The following is a 15,032-nucleotide window of genomic DNA, read 5'->3' as shown; positions in this document are numbered from 1 at the left end:
GTGTCATGTTGTCCTGTTTGGTTAGACAACATATATGTGAATTACCACATCTATCTACCATACAATGTTTGTACGTTCAATTTCTTTTCTTGTTTATCATCCATTTGAATTGGAGGGGTGATGGCAGTATCTAAGGGAGCAAAAACCCGTTCTTCACAAAAGACAGTGCTACCCGTCGATGCAGATAGAACCATGGTTGTACTGGCCCACAAACTAGCCCCACCACACATAATCGAGACTCTTCCAAATTGCACACTTACACCGTTGGGCAGAGAACCAGCTACAACCCATCTAACCGCAACCCCAACGGATAGTACCCACTTATAGTTGACAAAGCACCATGTCCACCACAGAGTACCCCCACACGAGCAGTTTGTAAAGCTACCGGAGTGCCCAAAGCACGAAGACCACCACAGCTAACCCAAACTCCACATTTAAAGCAGAAGAGCAACTGTTCTCAGGTCAGATTCCGTAGCTATGGTCCATACTCCTTTGTTGTTGCATCACTGTATTTACTCATACCAACTACTTCCGAATTTGAAGGATCCAATTGAAACTCCAATGGTGCAACATGTATGTTTTAAACCTATTTCTTTAACTGGATTGTTGTTCTAACTTCTTGCTCTATGTTGATTTCAGTTTAAGTTGTATAAACAGTTATGTTCTCATGTGATGCACATTACAAGTGCTGCCAATGCTGTGTAGTTTCTCACACTTACATTCTGTCTATGCTGCTGTGTCTTAAAAATATATGAGTTGAACTGTGTCTCTATCTTGATTAGGGAACATAAACTAGAATGATATGGACAATACAATGACCATAGTACATAGATATATGTTTGTTTCATGTTGTTATCCTGTCCACCTTACTACTGAACCGGTTTACCAAAATGAGTTTCGTATACTACAAGCTAAACCTATGATGTGTCTGCTTGTTTCTCTTGTAGTATGCAAACAGAATATTAGAGAAGAGCACCCCACTATGCAATGGTAGAGAAAGTAATGCAGATAAGGTTCAAGATAGTGAGACAACCCTGTTGGTCTCCAAGAAAGGTGATAAAAACGATCTTGTAGACAGTGAGAAAACCCCACAGTTTTGCGTTGATGTAGTGTTCGAGTTACTGGCCAGTACCGCTGGCACAAGCTCTTCGAACTTGCTGCCTGAATCACTTCGGCTTCTTCAATCTCAGCTACAAGCTGAAAGGCATCAGTCAGCTGTGCTGCGGCAAGAAGCCGAAGGACTGAGGAAGTCCCTGCAGAATTCAGATGCGTACTTTCTTGTGCAACAGCAAGCGCTGGAGGATTTAAGCGCCAAACAAGAGAAAGTTAATAAGCTTGCTAAGCATCTTGCCAGCATTATGGGTACCCAGGATATTGTTTCTTGAACTCTTCTAAAGTGGTTTCAGTTCTGGACTTGTTTTGCTGCGGCGTTTATATGCTGCTTTGTTCCCTATATTTGCACTGGTGGCGAACTTTGATGCCTAGTGGATGTAATATGTGTAATAGCCATGATAGCCTAGCATAAGTTGCTTGCTTATTTATTTCCTTGTTGTCTTGTTTATTTGTTTGCTTGTAGTCAGTGCAGTTCTTTTTCCGCGGTTTGCTAGTGGCTGCAATAACCTATTTTTTAAAACTAGGCCACAATAACCATGGGCTAATATTTACTGTATTGACACTGGGCCTCCTACTGGCTGTAGAAACAGTGGGCCTTCTACGGGCCGTAGAAACAATGGGCCTTCTACGGGCCGTAGAAACAATGGGCCTTCTGCGGGACGTATAATTGACTGGCCAAACATGGGCCAAACAGACCGCATTATGGCCGTAAACGGGCTAGAGTTGGAATCGTCCGTTCATGGGCCGACCATAACGGGCCATCATTAATAAGTCGTATTTGATGACGCTATGAAATCGGCCCAACGTATTAACGGACCACAAACGGGCCGACTATAACCATGGGCTGAATTTGGCCCACAAGCAGAAAATGATAGTAATGGGCCGTAAGTAATCGAATGCTGGAAATGAGCCCAAGAATAAATGGGCTCTGAGAAGGCCGAAAGATAACATGGGCTGGAAACGGCCCAACGGAATAACGGGCCGTTAATGGGTATAAAGTGATACACTATTCATTACGGGCCAGTTTCACCACGGGTCGTTAATGGGTGTAAAGTGATACAATGTTCATTACGGGCCAGTTTCACCACGGGTCGTTAGTAGGCCAAGAGTTACATAGGGCCTCATATGGGCCAAAAGACGTCATGGGCCATACATGGGCCAGAAGTGAAAACGGGCTGGAATCATATTGGATGGCCCAGATGACGCTACTGGGCCTAATTCGGATAGGGCGTAACGGGCCTTGGGTTAGCGGGCTATAAATGGGCTATATGCGAACAGGCCGTTAACAGGCTTTCCATGGGCCAGCCCGCCACCTTTTGACCAAGTCAAACGGGCCGGCCTTTTCACAGGAATGGGCCTCTGTTGGGCCGTGCCACGTGTCGACGTATCATAGGCGCCTTCTGTCCAATGAGTGGATGACATCTGTCCCAACGATGAACCGACACGTGTTTCCTCCAGCCAATGATGATTTTACACGTGGAAAATCCCCATTGGTCAGGGCTGTTAATGGGTTATCGGATCCAAAACCTGACCCGATAGCTTAACGGTGTTCCGTTATGGTGGATGCCACGTGTCGGTCCCCTTGATGAAAGCACTTCTGTGACGCGCGATTTATCGTCATGGAAGTGCACACTTCCGTGATGATAATTTTGGTAATGTCATGGAACACTTCTATGACAGCACAGGTATGACTATCTTGATTCTGTCATGAAATTGTCATGGATGTACATGCATGACAAAAAACGTGACCTACCGTGACAAACACGTATCATCACGGAAGTGTATTTTTTTGTAGTGATCGCACACGCAACTAAAATCGGAACCATGTTTGATGGCCCCGCCATCGCAAATGTTTTGCATCTTTTTTGATGGGTTTTTTACATCACCGTTTGGGATTAATGCATCACACATAGTTTCGTCAAAGGGTCTCCGATCGTAGTGTCACATTAGCAGCATCCTGCAGTAGTGCTTCGTCGGGCTCCCAATCTTCAGAGTTGCGTTTGATTCTTTCCAATAAATCCCATTTGAATTCAATAATCTTCTTCATAAAATAACTAGTACAAGAAGTATCGAGCATGGATTGATCATTACGAGAAAGCCTAGCATAAATTTTTTGAATAATAATTTCTCTTGAGAGCTCATGATTGGGGCATGAATATAACATTGACTTAAGCCTCCCCCAATCTCGAGCGATACTTTCTCCTTCACGAGGCCAAAAATTATCAATATAATTCTGATCACGATGAACGAGATGCATACGATAAAACTTCTGATGAAATTCCAATTTCAATCGGTTGTAGTTCCAAGTCTCAATATCATCGCATAGCCTATACCATGTCAATGCCTTCTCCTTCAAAGATAAAGGGAAGACCTTATTCTTGACTTCATCCCCGGGCAAACTTGCAAGCTTAAATAATCCACAAACTTCATCCACATATATTAGATGCATATCAGGATGTAATGTTCCATCTCTTGCATCAGGATTAGCTAGCAATTTCTCTATCATACCCGAAGGAATTTCATAATAAATATTTTCAGTAGGTTCAGTAGCAACTTCTTGCTCTACTGGTCTAGGTGAAGATACCCTGAACAAGCCCCTCAAAGGATTATTTTCCATAGTGACAAGTGACAATAAATTTCAGCACGTAATATTAATGTTTCCTTACCAAATTCCACTTACCAAAGGCGCTTCACTCCCCGACAACGGCGCCAGAAAAAAGTATAGGGGATCTATCATAGTCCTTTCGATAAGTAAGAGTATCAAACCCAACAAGGAGCAGAAGGAAATGACAAGCGGTTTTCAGTAAGGTATTCTCTGCAAGCACTAAAATTATCGGTGGCAGATAGTTTGATGATAAGATAATTCGTAATGGGTAACAAGTAACAAGTGTAACTAAGGTGCAGCAAGGTGGACGAATCCTTTTTGTAGCAAAGAACAAGCCTGGACAAACTCTTATATAAAGCAAAGCACTCCCGAGGACACATGGGAACTGTCAAGCTAGTTTTCATCATGCTCATATGATTCACGTTCATTACTTTGATAATTTGATATGTGGGTGAACCAGTGCTTGGGTGTGATCCTTACTTGGACAAGCCTCCCACTTATGATTAACCATTATCGCAAGCATCCGCAACTACGAAATAAGAATTAAGATAAATCAAACCATAGCATGAAACATGTGGATCCAAATCAGCCCCTTACGAAGCAAAGCTTAAACTAGGGTTTAAGCTTTTGCCACTCTAGGAACCCATGATCTACTTATTACTTCCCAATGCCTTCCCCTAGGCCCAAATCATGGTGAAGTGTCATGTAGTCGACGTTCACATAACACCACTAGAGGAATGACAACATACATCTCATCAAAATATCGAACGAATACCAAATTCACATGATTACTTATAACAAGACTTCTCCCATGTCCTCAGGAACAAACGTAACTACTCACAAAGCATATTCATGTTCATAATCAAAGGGGTATTGAATATCATTAAGGATCTGAACATATGATCTTCCACCGAATAAACCAACTAGCATCAACTACAAGGGGTAATCAACACTACTAGCAACCCATATGTACCTATCTAAGGTTTTGAGACTGGATACAAGAGATGAACTAGGGTTTGAGAGGAGATCGTGCTGGTGAAGATGTTGATGGAGATTGACCCCTCCGGGAGGGAAGTTTCCCCGGCAGAATAGCTCAGCCAGAGCCCTAGATTGCTTCTACCTAGGTTCCGCCTCGAGACGGCAGTGGTTCGTCCCGAAAGCTTCCTTCTGACTTTTTTCAGGTCAAAATACATCATATAGCAGAAGATGGGCACCAGAGGCCTGCCAGGGGGCCCACAAGACATAGGGGCACGCCCAGGGGGTAGGGCGCGCCCCCAAGCTTGTGGCCTCCTGGTGGGTCCCCTCAGGTATTTTCTTCGCCTAATATTTTTTATATATTCCAAAATAATTCTTCGTAAATTTTCAGAACTTTTGGATTTGTGCAGAATAGGTCTATCAGATTTGCTCCTTTTCTAGTACAGAATTCCAGCTGTCGGCATTCTCCCTCTTCATGTAAACCTTGTAAAATAAGAGAGAAAAGGCATAAGTATTGTACCAAAATAGGTAATAACAACCCATGATGCAATAAATATCAATATAAAAGCATGATGCAAAATGGACGTATCAAAGATCAAGTGAGAAGAAACCCAACCGTGCCGGGCTATCCAAGAGAGAAGACGGTACAACAAGACATGCTAATACCGCTGGTTGTACCATACAATGGCGTCTCCCCTGCCCAACTACGTCAACCCTGTGTGATCAGATCTCAAAGATGATGAACACAGAGGCCACAACCACGAAACGAAAGCAAAACGCCTCATCTCCGGAGTCCCTATGCTAGCTGCTAGAGTCGAGGTTGGCTGTTTCTTAGGGCGTGGACCTCCAAGATGCCATGTACATTGATGCCACCGCTTCCTCGATGACACACTCTTTAGCTCCGACTGAGTCGTGTCATCCACTTGATGACTCCCTTTAGGCGCATAGGTGGGGGTACGTTGGTTTAGGTTGTTTGGGAGTCATGGTCATTGTATATGTCTCTAGATTCGCTCTTTATACGACCAAGTTGCTTTGTGTCTTGCCTCGTTGCCTTTGAAACCTTGACAGATGTTGGACTAGGGGAGGCATCTTTGTGGTAGGCATGGTGGGTGTGGTTGCTAACCTCGGATTTTAGTGTTGTAATGGCCGAAAGGAGTTGTATCCGGCTTCTCTACCGCTTCTTCTTTAATGGATGATACAAATACTATCGTATTTGGCCATTTTAACTTGATATTCCTCTAAGTCAGTTGTTGCTTGTTTAGGTTTACGTCATTCTGTTTTGTCTTATTTTTATGTACTCTATTTTTCTTTGAGGAACTTGCTTTTCCGAAGGAAGTGTTGAATCTCCCATTCACCCGTGGTCGATATATGATGCTACAGTTGGAGTTCTTTTGTGAGTTGCAAGTTGATCAGAGCATTCCGACCAACGGCTTGTTTGCGATGCACATCCCTCTACCCCCTCTTGTTTGGGGTGTTGCCCGACATTTGTATGCTAAGTGTGCATCGAGTTTACCCTTCCTATGTATTGGTGGGCAATACTACAACCTGAGTGATACATATTCGTGCCTAACCATTCTTCTTGTTACTCTTGATGATTTTGCATCCTCTAGATGGTTAAGCGTTGTTTTGTGAGAATCCTATGTGTGGATTTGCCTAAGAACAAGTTTGCATGTTCCAAAAAGCATCACAAAATCTACCAAAAGTGTTGGTCGAGATATAAGGAACTTAACACAAGAAGAACAAGACGATATCTACTGTGACCTCAGAGTGTGCTCAGCCTCTCCAAGCAAGGCATAAAGGTGTCGCCAACAACTTGAACTTGATAAACAAATCATGTGTCCTCATCAGCCTTATAGTTCCGAATCCTTGTGCTTTACTTGTATGCACTACTGTTCACGAAGAATTTTGTTTTACATTGCTTGTGACTTAGCATTTTCTCACTTTTTCCGTTCTGTTTACGATATCTGCTAAGTCCCGGCCTAATGCTTCGGTTACTACTTAAATACTTCTCTTGCATCTATGTATTGATGCATTTGTTTTCATCCTTACCTAGAGTTGTTATGCTTCCGCACTTTGCATCACTTCTAGTCCTCATTTTGGTTGAAAACTCTTTTTTGGTTAAAAATTTAGGATCTCCTATTCACACTCCCCCCTCTAATCTTAAGCTTTCATCGATGGGTTTTTGATATTCCATCAAAATACAGTATGCATCGTTCCAAATTCACATAGTCGGTTCCGCCTTTAGACCGAGCGGGGAGCCCAATAGCTCCCTAATGGGAGTTTCCCAAAAATTATTAAAAAAAACTCCCGAATGGGCCTTATTACGGTTTTCAGAGATGCTAGTGTGCTTCGGCTGGACTGGTCCATCGACTTCATTCAGCCCATGCCTGAATGTCTCGAAAAAATAAAAAAAAATCAGCCCATGCCTGATGCGAGTATCTCTCTAGCCGCCAGACCCAGGTTGGAGCCCCTTGCCGCAGCGCGCGCCGCCGCTCCTCGGCGCCCTCCCCTCCGCGGTTCCCGGCGGCTGCAGCGGATCCGGCGCCCTCATTGGCCATTTCCCTCCGCCTGATTCGGCTTGGGCGAAAGGCCGACCACATCCTAGCGCTTCGAGAGCTCGATCGATCCTTTTACCGAACAGAGCATTCCGTCCATTTTCGCAGGTAGTGTTGCCAAGTATATGTAACATTCCAACGCCAACCATGTACTGGATGCTTAACTGCTGTACTCGTTCCTAGTTAGGGTCCAAGCCTGTGCATATCTTAATGCTTTTAGCCTATCTTGAGCAAACTTATTATAGTTTCGTGTCTGTTTGCAGAAATGGGTCGATTCTCATGTTAGTGCCTGGCAGTAGCATTGGTGCCCTTGACTAGTTGACCAGGTGACGATGGGGAAGATATCACCATAGTGGTAACAAAAAGTTCATGCAGTTAAACTGGGGAGACTAAAGAGATGAAAGTGGCGAGACTGGAAACATGAAAATGGTGTTTGTGAAATATAAACTACTCACCTTACGACGTTAAAATAAACCTGCCACATTTCTGTAATAGGTTCCTGCAAATGCACACAACAATTCGCCTTTTGCATCTTATCTACTTATGCCTCTTAGCTTATAAATGCACACAACAATTCACCTTTTGCATCTTATCTACTTATGCCTATTAGCTTATAACGTCAACAGAGCTAACAAACAGTGTGCATAGCTCAAATATTTACATCAGTTTGCATTGCATGTCAATACGAATAGGCAGGATGGTCGTCTTCATCATCATATGACATGAGAGCCTTCAGAATCTCGTCCATCGTCGGCCTCTCGCATCTACCTCCAAGGCATGCAACAGCTATTCTCACTATTGCAGTTGCCTGCTCTAGATCGAAATTCCCCTTCAATCTGGCATCCACTAGATCAGTGATCCTCTCGGTAGCCAGAATCTGTTTGGCCTCCTGGATGAAGTCTGGAAACTCCACTTGTCTTCCGTCGACCATTATGCCACTTGAAACCCTAGCTCCAGTCACAATCTCCAGAAGCACAACTCCGTAGCTGTAAACATCGACCTTCGCATTGATCGGCGTATTCAATGCCCATTCTGGTGCCATGTAGCCCATTGTGCCCCTCATATGGGTGAAATTGAAGCTAGCGCTGTCTCGCTTCGCAAGCTTGGCTAGTCCGAAGTCTGCTATTTTGGCATCGAAATCTCGAGTTAAGAGTATGTTTTCTGGCTTCACGTCACAATGGACGATCCACTCGAGGCATTCATGATGTAGATAAGCAAGACCCCTTGCTGCACCCACGGCAATCTTGTACCTTTGGTTCCAACCGATCAGACTTTCAGTACTTCTCTCACCAAAGAGGTACTTGTCCAGTGACTCATTCTCCACATACTCGTATACTAATAATCTGTTTTTCCCTTCTGAGCAGAATCCCATCATCCTGACCAAATTTATGTGATTAATCCTTCCAATTAGAGTCACTTCTGCCCAGAATTCCTCTTCTCCCTGTTGGACATTTGTAAGTTTCTTTACTGCAACTATTTTCTTATCTTCAAGTACTCCTCTGTAAACAATTCCAGCACCTCCTCTCCCAATCTCTTCTTTGAACTTTCCAGTTGCTTCCCTCAATTCTCTGTATGTAAACCGCCTGAACTGGTTTGTTATCATCTTGTATCCATCCTCCATTGATTTGGGCATGTTACTCTTTCTGAAAAAAAGACACCATCCTGTCACAATAACAAGCAACTCTAGAAATCCCAGTATTGCACCAAAGACATACAAGTATATCCACTTTATGTTGTCCTTCTTTATTCCATACATGTTTGCTGATCCTATCATAATCTCTGAACCACTGGGTCTGCAGGTTAGGCTTTCTTGTTTGGAGATTGAGGATGCTGAACCATTGAAACTCTTTGGTACTTTCATGTAGTTGTCTCCTGGGAAGTACGGGTACACCTGACCGTTGTAGAGTATGTTTTTAGTATAACACCAACCATCCCCACCCTTGTATGTGAAAGATATACATGAGCTGCTGTTGAGGCAAATGTCCCAACATGCTTCAAATGAGATGGATTGATTAGAGCCCAGATCAAAGCCATAGAAGTCTGCATGAGGTTGCTTAACAAATGTAAAGTTCTCATGTGGTTGATTGCTACCAATTGTGAATGTCGGTTTGCATCCCTTGTTCCAGTCTGTTGGATCAACCATCACATATTCTGGAGGGCATCTACATTTAAGGCCTTCTGAGTAGTCACAAAGCCCATTCTTGCCGCATAATCCGTGCACATAGCACATCTGTATTACAGCCTGCCCTGTAACCACCCATTTCCTTGCTGACGCGTCCAAGCTGTACATTCTAAAATTGCCATCATGATCAATTGTAATCCTCCTCTTGATCCCAGGGCCTGAATCTGAAGCCACTATTTTAAACCCATCACTTGACACAAAATTACCCTTGTCGTCCAGAAATGCGACCCTGGTGCTGTTATATCTATTGCGTCCATTTTTTTGTGCATCATAATCTGGACTTGGCCAGTAGATGCTTGTAATATCTGGGCCATCATACAACAGGCGCAAGACATTGTCGTTGTCAAAATAGAGGTGATGGTAACCAGAGACTAACCTTATGTCTTTCTTGAGTTTCTGCCAAGGGAGCAAGGTGTCTGTTGGTGAATCAAAGCTCTGCCATACGATTTTATTGCTAGAATCATTGATTACAAGGTTGCCAGTGTCGAGGAGGGAAACAATTGTGTGCTTGCCTGAAGACGTCTTGCTTTCCCATACCATGGAGCCATTGGTATCTGCCAGGACCAGGTTGCCATCCTGGTTCAGCGATATTCTGGAGCCGTGAAGGTTCACCGGGGAATAGTAGCCATTCGCCGCGGAATAGGGATTCGCCGTCCAGACAACCGTTTTCACGGTGGTGTACCAGATCGAGAAGGTGAAAGCATTTGTCCCAACTGGATGGAAGCCGCAGGAGAAGGTGGTGTCTGGTGAGAGGAGAAAGATTCTGTCATGGTCTTCTGGTCTCATATATGAGCCGGTGGTCATGGTCTGCCATGGGGAAGCAGAAGCACAAGAGCAAAGGTGGAAGGAGAGAGATGAAAGAAGGGCTAGAAAGAGCAGTGCAGCCATTTTTCTCCTCTCCGGGGAGCTCTGCCTTGGGTATGGATGTGCAGAGATTAGAGAGTGGTAAGGCAGCTTTAAGTTCCAAATGCTTTTCTTTTTAACTAGATAACGATGTGCATTAGCACATAGACCTATTATCTTAGATCCTGACTTGAACTATTGAAAACTAGACTGGGAAGACAAACTTGTCATGCTGGTCCAGAGTGTACACATTGTTTTGCTATAGTTAAGGTATTGGGTTGGTTGGCATGATGTCAACTAATGGAACATTGTGCGTGAAGGATACTGGCAGTTACTATTTACAAATAAGACATACAAAGAGGCTAATGGACCCACACTTGCATAAACCAAAATTAGTACTATTAAACTAATAATTGAATGTGAGACAATGCTGACTAAGTAGACAGTGGTCACTACTAATATAGCAATGTCTTTCGTCAAATCAAAAACCTACCTACTCATGGGACCTCCAATGAGGTTCTTTTTTTTCTTCAATGACCTTATCTGGTTCACACAAGTTTTTTGTCTTCATAAGTTCCAAAAAAAAAGTTTTTCATCTCTATTCCAAGTAAAACCAAGATGCATATGTGCTGGAGCTTTAGATTTTGCACGATTTGTATCTAACTCTGGCGTTCATAATCTTCTTCACACAAGACCAATTCTGTACCCTGTTTTAGTTATTTAACCATAATATAGCAAACTTTTGTGCTTTTCAGTTTCCCTTGAGAAAACTAAACGCCACACACATGTTGTTTGTGTTGAACTATTCTTACTTATTACCATTGTTTGATAAAGTCCGTTAGGTGGCAGTTGTTTCAGTATTTGTTATCTTCGTATTGTCGGCCTGATTCATGGTTTTCATTAGGCAGCTGGATAGAATGCCAGAGATACTAGTAGTTATTTACAGTATCTCTACGCATGACTTGTACTCCGTAGTACTAGCTTGATCTTTTCTGAAGTACTCAGTCATCATCGTCCTTTAATTTCCACATCGATGTGTCACCATCTTTACCCTAGTGGGCATCTTAGCAGAACAAGAATCAGCATCTCTCCCTGTTTTCTTTTTTTTCTTTTTCTTTTTTTGCCGTGGAAAAAAAAGGGAACAGGGGAACAACCAGGCAACTGAAATAGTGAACCCATTCTATGCATTTTTGTGAAAACTGTTACCTGAAGAGTGCCTTCCTGTCAAAATGCATATTTGTCAAAGTTACTACTCCAAACTAAAACCACGGCACTTATTTTGGATCAGAGGGAGTAGTAGCTCAGAAAACATATACTCCTGAAAAAGAACCTGCAATAAGTGGTGTTATCTGCACTTCGTGGGATTGCAAAACAATCTGCAGTATAAACACCGGAGCTTGAGGGCAGGTCGACGTCGAGCCAGATTGTCACCGGAGTCAGAGAAGAGGAGGTTTTGGTACAATCTTCTGGGTGTCTCCTGGATCGTTACAGGCTTGATTTATTTATGACCGCCAGTGCACATTCATGTGAACGTTGACCTAGTGACCTGACCTACAAGTATTGGCGTGTCTTTGGTGTATTTGTCTACATTTTTGTTCTCTGTTCGGTGTTTAGTCATCGTGTAAAGCCGGGGCAGTACCCAGTATCAACATACGCTGCTACTCTGAGAAAGGGACGCACCCTGCGTTTTTAGATTTTGATTAGGATGTGCGCATTTTTTTCACACTGCTGTCAGTTAGTTATTGGTCACTTGCTTCCGTGGTTTATTTTTCTGTGTCGTTGGTGTGCACTTGCTTGCTTTCAGAAATAGTCCAAGTAATGCGTTCCGTGGGCCACACAAGACTCAAAGTGTTTGGAATGAGTGAGTACCCTATTTCAGAAATTTTATCATCGACATCGACACCTATAGCTGATCTGGGGTAAATTCCTATTTTTGGAGCTTAAGCGCTGGATACTAATTTCTTTAGATGATTTATTTTATGTAATCAAGTTCACATGGATACAAAGAATGGTGTTCTAAAGGATCAAAGCCAAGAGCCACACATGGCGACTCACCAGAGCAAAGGTGGAAGGAGAGAGATGAAAGAAGGGCCAGAATGAGCAGTGCAGCCATTTTTCTCTACAGGGAGCTCTTCTTTGGGTATTTATGTGCGTGAGATCAGATAGTGGTAAGGCAGCTTTAAGTTCCAAATGCTTTGCATTTTTTTTTTGCGAAATGCTTTGCTTTTTAATTAGCGATGTGTATTAGCACATAGAGCTATTATCTTAGATGCTGACTTGAACTATTGAAAACTAGACTGAGAAGTCAAAGTTGTCATGCGGGTCCAGAGTGTACACAATGTTTTGCTATAATTAAGGTATTGGGTTGGTTGGCATGATGTCAACTGATGGAACATTGGGCGTGAAGAGGGCGACCCTATGTTTTGTTCCAGTTACTATTTACAAATAATACATAGAAGGAGGCTATTTTGGATTATGTGTAAATTGAATGGATCCACATTGCATAATCCAAAATTAGTATTAAAGTGCTAATTGATGAGTCAATGCTAACTAATTAGACAGTGGTCACTACTAATATAGCAATGTCTTCCGTCAAATAAGAGAAATCTACACATGGGACCTCCAATGAGTTCTGTTTTTCCACGGGTCTTATCTGGTTCACACAAGTTTTTCGTCTTCATTCCAGGTAAAATCAAGATGCATATGTGCTGCAGCTTTAGATTGCACGATTTGTATATCTCTCTCTAGCGTTCGTAATCTTCTTCACACAAGACCATTTTCTATCCTGTTTTAGTTATTTAACCATATAGCAAACTATTGTGCTTCTGAATTTCCCTTGAGAAAACTAAACGCCACACACATGTTGTTTGTGCTGAACTATTCTTACCATGAAAATTGCTTGATAAAGTCCGTTAGGTGACGGTTGTTTCAGTATTTATTATCTCCGTATTGTCGGCCTGATTGACAGTATCTCTATGCATGACTTGTCCTAGTAGCTAGTACGTACTGGCTTGATATTTTCTAAAGTACTCGGTCATCATTGCCCTTTAATTTCCATATCGATGTGTCACCATCTTTACCCTAGTGGGCATTTTAGCAAAGCAATAATCAGCATCTTTCCTTGTTTCTTTCTCTCTCTCTCTTTTGGCCTGGAGAAAAAGAAGAAACAGGGGAGCAACCAGGCAACTGAAACAGTGAACCCACTCTATGCATTTTTGTCAAAACTGTGAGTACCTGGAGAGTAATGTCCCGTCAAAAAGGCATATTTTTCAAAGTTACTAGTAGCTTAGAAATTATATACTCCTGAAAAAGAACCTGCAATAACTGGTGTTATCTGCACTTCGCGAGATTGCAAAATAATCTGCAGTATGAACACCGGAGCTTGAGGGCAGGTCGACGTCGAGGCAGAGATAGATTGTCACCGGAGACGGAGAAGAGGAGGCTTTGGTACAATCTTCTGTTACGGGCTTGATTATTTTATGACCGCTGGCGCAAATTCGTGTGAACGTTGATCTGGTGACCTACAAGTATTTTTGTTCTCTGTTCGCCGTGGACTGCATTTAGTCCTAGTGTAAAGCCGGGGGATAGCACCCAGTATCAATATATGGTGCTACTCCGCGGTTCTAGACTTTGATTAGGATGTGCGCAGTTTTTTTCACACTGATTTCAGTTGGTTATTGGTCACTTGCTTCCGTGTTGGTTCCGTGGTTTATTTTCTGCCTAGTTGGTACGCACTTGCTTGCTTTCAGAGAGTCTAAGTCATGCGTGGGCCACACAAAACTCGATGATTAGGATGAGTAAGTACTACTCTATTTCAGTTTTTTGTCATCGACATCGACACCTATAGCCTATCTAAGGTAAATTCCTATTTTTGGAGCTTATAAGCGCTGGATACTAATTTCTTTAGATGATTTATTTTATCTAATCAAGTTCAGAGGGATACAAAGAATGGTGTTCTAAGGGCATCTCCAACGGCAACCTGTCCGCGGACGGATGCGGGAGGACGACATCCAAACGTAGCCGCATACATCTGGCCTTCCGGTTTTTTTCCCTAGCCCGCATGATCAAGTAGCCGCATGCAAAGTGTACTGACGTTCAAATAGCCGCATGCAACACTAGTACAAATTTTAAAAAGTTCAAATATTACATCCCAACAGTATTGTCCCCTTTCACCGCACAGTGATGCTTAATCAAATTTTCTTTTAGTTGCTTGTGAGTTGGTCGATACCGAATTTGTTGATGCATTTGAATAAACTACTCAAATGTGGCCAGATTCTGGTCCGAAAGTTGGATAGGATCATCCATGTTCTCAAATTCCAGAGTTGCTGCAACGTCGTCATCCTCGTCCTCGACGATCATGTTGTGCATGAACACACAACATTTCATCATCTCTCACAAGATTTCCGGATTGCATTGTTTAGCAGGTCCACGAACAACTTCAAAGTGGGCCTACAGAACTTCAAATGCCCTCCCGACATCCTTTTTAGCCGCTTCTTGCCTTTTGGCAAATTGAGCCTTTTTCTGGCCAACTGGGTTTGAGATGGTGCTGACAAAGTAGCCCGTGGAGGATAGATACCGTCAACTAGATAGTAGCCCATGTTGTACTAATGTCCATTGACAGTATAATGGCAAGGAGGAGCTTTTCCTTCAGCCAGCCTCAAAACAACGGTGATCGTTGCAGCACATTGATGCCATTGTGAGACCCCGACATGCCAAATCCAAAGATCATGTGATGCGACTGCTTCAAGAATGATGGTGG

The 15,032-nt window shown here is 42.9% G+C and overlaps 1 protein-coding gene across 1 annotated transcript; it reads right to left on the bottom strand.

The window, feature by feature from the left end:
- Positions 1–7,064: 7,064 nt before the first annotated feature.
- Positions 7,065–14,432, bottom strand: LOC125544353 (putative receptor protein kinase ZmPK1). Its single transcript, XM_048708005.1, has one exon. It carries the CDS (start codon positions 10,316–10,318, stop codon positions 7,928–7,930), a length of 2,391 nt encoding a protein of 796 aa, XP_048563962.1. The 5' UTR covers positions 10,319–14,432; the 3' UTR covers positions 7,065–7,927.
- Positions 14,433–15,032: the final 600 nt, after the last annotated feature.

The sequence above is a fragment of the Triticum urartu genome, chromosome 3 (genome assembly GCF_003073215.2).
Source record: "Triticum urartu cultivar G1812 chromosome 3, Tu2.1, whole genome shotgun sequence".
Classification (NCBI taxonomy): domain Eukaryota; kingdom Viridiplantae; phylum Streptophyta; class Magnoliopsida; order Poales; family Poaceae; genus Triticum; species Triticum urartu.
Note: the sequence above shows the minus strand (reverse complement) of the source record. Positions and strands in the feature narration are given on the sequence as shown.

What these genes read in the sequence shown, in the direction of transcription:
- LOC125544353 (XM_048708005.1), bottom strand. Translation starts at nt 10,318, where the DNA reads ATGGCTGCACTGCTCTTTCTAGCCCTTCTTTCATCTCTCTCCTTCCAC.